Here is an 8,668-nt window from a genome sequence, read left to right as displayed (position 1 = left end):
AGGTAAGCCTTTAAATGTCACTTTAAGCTGTATAGAAGGGTCTTAAAAAATATTATTTACTGTCATCATGGTAAAGATAAAATAAATCTATTATTAGAAATGAGTTATTAAAACTATTATGTTTATAAATGTGTTGAAAAAAATCTCTCCGTTAAACAGAAATTGGGGGAAAAAATAAACTGGGGGGGCTAATAATTCAGGGGGGCTAATAATTCTGACTTCAACTGTACATTTATATAGATATATAGATACATACATACATACATATAAAAAAATACCCATGCACACATATTTATATACATCTATTTAAAGAGAGAGAGATTTTTTTTATGTGTGCACGATTAGTAGTGCTATATGGCTGTATATCAGCACTGGTGGGAGGCATGCGCCTTTCAGTTTGTAAGTCATGCATTCTGCCATGTTCCTTAATCAAGCTACTGACCCACAGGTATTGATGTTGAACAAGTGTCGGTGGTGATCAACTTTGACCTTCCCCTGGACAAAGATAGCAATCCAGACAATGAAACATACCTTCACCGGATTGGCAGGACTGGGCGGTTTGGCAAGAGAGGACTCGCCATCAACATGGTGGACAGTCAGCGCAGCATGGAGATTCTCAAGACATACGAGAGGCATTTTGGCAAGTCTTTTTCATCATTAAAATAAATAGTTAACCCAATTTTACTTAATATTATACCTAATTTTAAAATGGATAAGTTAGGGAATATTGACTTACTCCCCAAAAAAGTAACTAGTTACTTTTAATGGTAAGAAATAAGTTACGTTACCTTTGCTTTACTTTTTCTGACCTGGCTGTGACTTATCTCTTTTAGAACTTGCAAAGTATTTTTCTTCTTCTTCTTCTTCTTCTTTAAATAGAAGAGCTCTGCAATTAACAGACTGTATAACCATCATTTACCTTCATTTAAAAAAAAAGCGTAAATGGAACACATTTAAAAAAAAGTAATGTAGGATAATGTTATCCTCAGAACTTCCTGACCCCAGAGCTCTACATGCTGTATATACAGATTAATGAAAGTTTAAAGCAACGTGTTTGCTCCTTTTGTCTTATTAAAAAGTAAAATCACTGTCCAATCAGATGATCCTCTTTTCCTTTTCTTCCATGTGTTCAAAATAATGAGAATATTTCCATCACAGAAATGTAAGGGTGCACATACCATATGCGATCCAAACTGCCCATGGGCATGTTTCCCGGTTTGTTTGACAAGTGTGAGTGTTCCAAATTGAGCCCAGTTGCGTTTCTGTTGGCCGGTCCTGGCCCGGTTGGAAGAGGTGTGCCAGAGTGCAGTTCGGTTGGGCTTAGGCGTGGTATGCTAGCAGTGTGAGTGCCTGTACGCAAAACTGAAGACGCGACGTCACTTTTTAAGTGACTGTTTTATATGGATTTATTTATCACTCTTACTGTTTAATCTTACTGTTTTGAACCCCACAATGTTACTGTTTTTCGTCTTTATTTCTGTCTGTTCCGGCATGTAAAGTGACTACGTTTATTTTGATTCAGCAATTAATTTTTTAAAAAGTGAAATAACTAAACTAAAAAGTAACCCACGTTACATTAAAAAAATAAAGGAACTCTAAAATTATTATTACTTAATTTTTAAAAGTAATGCATTGCTTTACTCGTTCCTTAAAGGGCACATAGTTTACCCCTTTTTTATGATTTAATATTAATATTATGGTTGTTCTGAGTGTGCCAGTTTAGGTTTAGTTCAACACACAGTTCAGATGTTTTTATTATAATGTTTTAAAAAGTGTCATGTTGGGGGTGTTTACACAGTTTGCTGTTTTAGGGGCTTGTTGCTTCACAGTTTCGGCTTCCCGCCCAACGTAACAAGGGAGCCAAAAGCTCCTACGCTCTGTGTTTGCAACAGACAGGCTGACAGACAGAGAAGCTAAGCTAAGCTAGGATGAGCATTCAGCAGTATGACTCGGACACAGACCAAGCAGAGAGTACAAAGTCATTTATGTCTTTGTATAGGCTTGGTGTACAAGTGCCGAGCTTGTACACTGAGACTAATAACCACACACACTGAATTAACTTTGACTGAGGCAGCTAATGCGCCGCGACACGGCACACCAGACACTCAGTGACGTGGCAGAAACATGAAGTGTCCCGAATTGTCGCGCCACGCATTCCTGAACTCCAAACACAGGCCTCCACCAGGGAAAAGACAACGGCACCACGCAAAAGGTACAAGCAATAATTCCGATTACAGCGATAATGTGGAGAATATTGATCTTGTGTTGAGCTCAATGAGCTTTTCATCAAAAAAACAGAGCAAGGCTGTTCCTTTAGTGATATCGCTTTGACTCACACGCTGAAAATGGCGGACGTGCAACAAGAAACTGAGGATATGATCGTGACGCGAGGCTGTCAATCAATACTGGTGGGCGGGGGGACCGCTCTCCTACGTAAAGTTGCGGTCGGTCTGAAAACCGCTCCAATTGGTCCACTGTTTTTATGTTGTTAAATTAAAAAAAAAAGGACTGTGTGTGTTTATATCACCCCAATATGACGGTCTATACACTATACTTACTCACATGTCTGTCCAAACAGCTTGAAAAGTAGACTTTTCACTATATCTGCCCTATAAAGTAATATTATTATGTTACTTGTAATGTGTTACCACCAACACTGGATATGATGATAATAATAATATGTTCATTATTATTTGTAAAATTATGTTTTCTATTTATGCACACATTCATGTTATTTTTAATTATGATCACTATTTTTATAGATTTTTTAAAGTAAAATTGATTTGTGTAAATTACAAAATTAATGGACTAAAACATTGTATATTTTGTTGTTGTTGTTATAATATATTATGCATGTATAAATATATAGATGCTTATAAATTAATTATTTCTATTTTGGAAACGTAAGGTAACCTTTTTTATTTGCTGTTTTCTAACAGATAAGAAAATTGCAAGGCTGGACACGGATGATCTTGACGAAATCGAAAAAATCGCCAGCTGAGGTGATGAAGACCCAAACACTCTATTTCATTTCATAGCAAAATCAGTTCTGCTGTTACCTCGTTAGATATAAAGCTTGATTAAATCTACATTACAAAGACAGACATTTACATAAATTCCCCGAAATTTGCTTTAACTTTAGTTTAATGCCAACAGTTTTGATTCTGAGCTCTTCAAGTTGTTCAAGGAGTTTTTGAATTGGCTTGAGCTTAACAGAGTGTGCTTTGATTTAGAAGTGATCTGCTGGACTAATACCTTACATTTAATCTTGTTTAATGGTGACTGTTTTACTTGGGCATTCTGTCTGTTGTTTACTTGACTAATGAAGCATCTATTTAAATAGTGTTTTGGTCTTATGTTTGAATGGAACAGACTTCAGTATTTATTTGATCACAGTATTTGAGAAGATAAACGCCAGTTAGAAAGACAAGCTCAGAAAAATATGTTTGGACTTCAGAATATCTGCAAGCTGGCAGGAAATTATACGATGCATAAAACGCCACAAAGCAGCTCCAAACATTCCTCGAGCACTTTAGAATTAATGACACTTTGTATTGAGAATTATTGTGGAAAAACACAATAGAGTATTGTTGTGATGTAGAACAATGCCTTTGTACTTGAACTGCAGAAAGCATTTAAGCTTAAGCGTTTGATTTTTTTCTGTTCAGAAAGACCAAATAGTTTGAGTTTCAGTTGAACTGTGAATCATTTCAACGTTTGCTTGCATCTTCTGCTGCAGGAACTGCAAGACTTTTGCGAAGTAAAAAGAAAAAAAGACTACTATTGTTGTAGTGGGAATTGTTTTAGTTGGTTTACATTATTTTTGGCGGCTCAAATTATTGCACTTTGTTTGATTTAAACCCATTTCTGATCGCATTTAACTGCGGCATTTCAGAGTTCTTTTGGTTGTTGTTTTGTTTTTTCTAAATTGCTGCATTTAGGGTTTTATAGTGTGTTTGCTAAATATTGTTATAATAATAATAATAATAAAATGAGCAGCTGGCTTATTTCTGTGTGTTGTGAATGTTATTATTGATTTTGACTTCATTAATTGCACTTGGTATGATTTTGACTGGTTCATATAAAGGATTTTAAGGAGTTTAAAAAGTAAAAATTACTTTCAGACTCATCTAAATAATTAATAAAGGCTCAATCGAAAAGCCGCATGTCATTTCAGAATATCAAGAAAATGTGACCATTGCAAAATCACAAAACCAAAGGACTGTTTACACCAAGCAATTAAATAACGATAAATATATTTATGTCCACCAGGGTTTCTGCAGAGTCTTAAAAGGTCTTAAATCTCAAAATCCAAATTTTAGGTTTTAAGTCTTAAATTTACTGAAATATTGTGTTGTAGGTCTTAATTTAAAAATCATCTCAATAAAACTGTAAACTTTTTATTTAATAAGGTAATTTTCAACTGTTTATCATATTAGTTTCATTATTTTCCTTGAAATAATATTTGTTAAAGTTTATTATAGTTAGTTTTAGCTTATTGTAGTTTTAGAAAATTTAGTTTATTATAGTTTTTAAAACTTTAAAACATTTGTTTATTTTGCTTTTATTTTTAAGAAAGTGTATGTTGTAAAAAAAAAAGTGTATGGATACAAGTAGACATTGCTTGTTTTTACACAATATTATTATTATTATTTACACATAATATTAATGTATTATTGTATTATTAAATGAATTGAATTATACTTTTTTTTTCTTTTTCATTTTAAAGGGCAAATAAAAGTCTTTTCCATCACGGCCGATTGAAAAATTGTTTAGCCTTTTGCCCTTTATGGGTCTAAACTTCCATTTTATAATGGTCTTAAAAATGTCTTAAAGTCTTAAATTTAACTCGGCGAAGCCTGCAAAAACCCTGGTCCACACAGACGAACAATTATGATATGTTTTAATTATGATGTATATCATCAGTGGAGTGGCTTCACAACAACTCTGTGAATGTCCTTGAGTGGCCCAGCCAGAGCCCAGACCTAAATCCTATTGAACATCTCTAGAGAGATCTGAAAATGGCTGTACACTGCTTACTATCCAACCTGATAGAGCTTGAGAGGTACTGCCAAGTGGAATGGGCAAAAATCCCCAAAGAAAGGTGTGCCAAGCTTGTGGCATCATATTCAAAAAGACTTGAGGCTGTAATTGTTGCCAAAGGTGCATCAACAAAGTATTGAGCAAAGGCTGTGAATCTTTATTTCACATTATCATTATGGGTTATTGTGTGTAGAATGTTGAGGAAATAAATGAATTTAATTCACATTGGAATAAGGCTGTAATATAAACAAATGAGGAAAAAGTGAAACTCCATGAATACTTTCTGGATGCACTGTAAATTCATTCATTCATTCACTGGAAAAAGTCTCCGTGGTCAAGGAAATAGGTTTATTTTTTATAAGCAAAATATATATTTTATCTATAATATATAACATGTTGATCTAAATCTCTCTAATAACACATTTTCCTCAGATTTTTTTATGTTATTATAATACAAACCATTTCTTACATTTTAATCATCTTATTTGTTTTCATCAAGTAATTTTTTATATTTCGGACAACCAATATTATTTATAAATGAATCCTAAACTTTTTTAAAATTAGATTGGACAAATTAACATTTATCCACACAGGTTTAATCAGGAAGAACGTGACTCATAATTTGAAATGCAAATCTAAAACCGTTGTATTTAAATGTATGTGCGTAAATCTAAACAATTTGAGTGTTGCTTCATCTCCATAAAAGGTTACACTACAACCACGTTTCAAGTTAAATCCATTTCGCTGTCATCATGGGAAATGCATAAAACCGATTTGTTTAGCACGCCACACTGAGCCAAGGTCATCGTAAGGTTAGAAAAAGTCCTGCGCGGCACATCCATAGTCTCAATAATACAATTATCAAACCTTTCTCCAAATTCAGCCTCGGCAGCCGATAGCACCCCCTTCAGCTGGTCTGATGGCCGAAAACTGCGCTTAAATCTCTGTCCGCATGGAGTTCTGATAGCAAGCAGAAGGTCTGATTCCTCAGGAGGAGTTGAATCTGAAACCACATCCAGTCTGGCATTTGTGTGTTGACATTTCCTATGCCTGCTGACACATTGACTGAACTTCTGGTGGTCCGTACTGGTTTTCTTCTCAATGGATGGCAAAACTCTGTATCTGTTGAGAGAGACGGGCTCTTCCGGGGGTCTGTCGTAGGCTTCGGTCAATATGTCTGTTGTTGGTTGACTGCTGCGCCTCAGAATGGCTCGGGATCGGAGGCTTTGGTTTGACTTGTCTTTGGTCTTGGCGGCGGCTGGAGGTTGTGGGGAAAGAGCTGAGGGCTGGGAAGGTGTGTAGATCATTGAAGAGTTAGTTATCATGGGTCTGCTGCGTCCTTTTGAAGACTTGGGCCTGGTCACGTGCATCCTTTCTCCAGAGGACATTGAAACTGGTTAGATAGATGAAGAGTCAGATATGAGATAAAAAGACAGATAACAAACCATACAGGTAATTACGGATGGATGGATGGATGGATGGATGGATGGATGGATGGATAAATTCTAAATCAGTGTTTCTCAACCACGTTCCTGGAGGACCACCAACACTACATGTTTTGTATGTCTTCTTTGTCCGTCACACACATTACAGGTCTTTCAGTCTGCCAATGAGCTGATGATCGGATTCAGGCGTGTTTGGTTAAGGAGACATGAAAATGTGCAGAGATGGTGGTACTCCAGGAACGTGGTTAAGAAACACTGTACAATACAATATGCAGGATGGATGGATGGGTAGATATATATTATTCAGTATAGTATTATTAACAATAGGATGGATTAGATAGATACCGAATAATACATTTACAGGGCTAGGTAGAAAGATAGATAGAATTAGATAGATAGATGGATTGATACTGATCAATACAATGGAAGGACAGACAGATTAAGATGGATGGATGGACAGGTAGATACTGAACAATACAATGGATGGATAGTCTCAAATGTAGTATTATTAGGATTACAAAATTAATGATGGGTGGATGGATAAGTTAATAGATGGATGGATGGATGGATTGATGGATGGATGGACAAATGTATACCTAGAGAGATAGATAGACCGACAGGCACTAAATAACACTACGGAAGAATGGATGGATGTATACCAAACTGGATGGATGGATGGATGGATGGATGGATGGATGGATAATTGGTTGGACAATGGATGTATACCTAGAGGCAGATAGATAGATAGACCGACAGATAGTAATTCAGATAGATAGATAGATAGATAGATAGATAGATAGATAGATAGATAGATAGATAGATAGATAGATAGATAGATAGATAGATAGACAGATTTGAACAATACTACTAGATAGATAGATAGATAGATAGATAGATAGATAGATAGATAGATAGATAGATAGATAGATAGATAGATAGATAGATAGATAGACAGATAGACAGATTTGAACAAGATAGATAGATAGATAGATAGATAGATAGATAGATAGATAGATAGATAGATAGATAGATAGATAGATAGATAGATAGATAGACAGATTTGAACAATATAGATAGATAGATAGATAGATAGATAGATAGATAGATAGATAGATAGATAGATAGATAGATAGATAGATAGATAGATAGATAGACAGATTTGAACAATATAGATAGATAGATAGATAGATAGATAGATAGATAGATAGATAGATAGATAGATAGATAGATAGATAGATAGATAGATAGATAGATAGATAGATAGATAGATAGAATTATTAGTCTATCTCTAATACTAATTATACTAAGTCTTCAGTATAATATCAGTTTATTAGTCACGCTGGACGTCCATTAGTCATTCGTCAACAGCTAACTTACATTAGCTTTATGCACAGCAAAAAAAAGATAAGGATTCTGTTTATTGATTAAATGTGGCACAGTATTCGACAAATAATCGAAAAAATGTAAAAATAATAAACCTGTCGTACCTTTATTATGTTATTCTGCTTTTTTCAGTCGTTGTTGAAGAGGGAAAGTGAGGCATTTTCACTTCAGTCGCCAGTGTTGAAGACGCGCTTGTGTGTCCTTGGCGACGCTTCCTACGCGGAAGTGCTTAATGAGAGTCAACAAGCTACAGCATATTCTATAGAACAAATACCTAAAAATATATCTAGCAAACCAAAACACACAGATTTATAGAAATAACTTACTGCTGTTGGATATGTTTCTTTCATGTTCGTCGTTATTCGTTTTATAATCTTGTTATGGATATCATTGTAACGGATAGTTTACTCAGAAATGAAATCCTACTCAGTATTTACTCCCTCAAGCGGTTAAAAAGCTCACGGGTTTCTTTTCTAATGAACACAAAAGAATATATTTTGAAGAAATCTGCCATTGACATCCATGGTAGGAAAAATTAATATAACGGAGGTCAATAATGTAATGGAAAACTAAAGGAAGACTAAAAGATGACTGATTTTTTTATCCCTTTAACCCAAACACTGTAAATATGCAACTTTAACCATGTAATCCCAGCTGTTATTATTTAAAATAAGGTGTTTTTCTATTGTTGCTTATGTTCACAGCTTGCATCCTCATGCTGGCATTTTTGTTCTGGAATTATTAAATATGCTGGTAAACTAATATGTATTTTGTATTTCTGAGTATGTACTCTATCA

General features: G+C 34.7%; 2 protein-coding genes across 7 annotated transcripts in view; one reads left to right on the top strand and one right to left on the bottom strand.

The window, feature by feature from the left end:
- ddx19a (DEAD-box helicase 19a) overlaps nucleotides 1-4,007 on the top strand; it is a 19,655-nt gene extending 15,648 nt beyond the window's left edge. For 2 of the 4 annotated variants that reach the window (XM_068216779.2, XM_073938540.1), the window contains 3 exons: nucleotides 449-640; nucleotides 2,940-3,002; nucleotides 3,740-4,007. In XM_068216779.2, the coding sequence (XP_068072880.1) occupies nucleotides 449-640; nucleotides 2,940-3,001 (254 nt within the window). In that variant the 3' untranslated portion in view covers nucleotide 3,002; nucleotides 3,740-4,007. 4 annotated transcript variants of the gene reach the window in all.
- An 881-nt stretch (nucleotides 4,008-4,888) lies between these two features.
- Nucleotides 4,889-8,101, bottom strand: ubxn10 (UBX domain protein 10). Of its 3 annotated transcripts, none has more exons than XM_073938718.1 (2): nucleotides 7,976-8,101; nucleotides 4,889-6,414 (listed from the first exon to the last, which is right to left on the bottom strand). In XM_073938718.1, exon 2 carries the CDS (start codon nucleotides 6,411-6,413, stop codon nucleotides 5,769-5,771), a length of 645 nt encoding a protein of 214 aa, XP_073794819.1. In that variant the 5' UTR covers nucleotide 6,414; nucleotides 7,976-8,101; the 3' UTR covers nucleotides 4,889-5,768.
- Between the last annotated feature and the right edge of the window lie 567 nt (nucleotides 8,102-8,668).

This window comes from Danio rerio, chromosome 23, assembly GCF_049306965.1.
Source record: "Danio rerio strain Tuebingen ecotype United States chromosome 23, GRCz12tu, whole genome shotgun sequence".
In the NCBI taxonomy this organism is placed as follows: domain Eukaryota; kingdom Metazoa; phylum Chordata; class Actinopteri; order Cypriniformes; family Danionidae; genus Danio; species Danio rerio.
The sequence above is the reverse complement of the archived record's forward strand: the minus strand, read 5'-3'. Positions and strand labels throughout refer to the sequence as shown.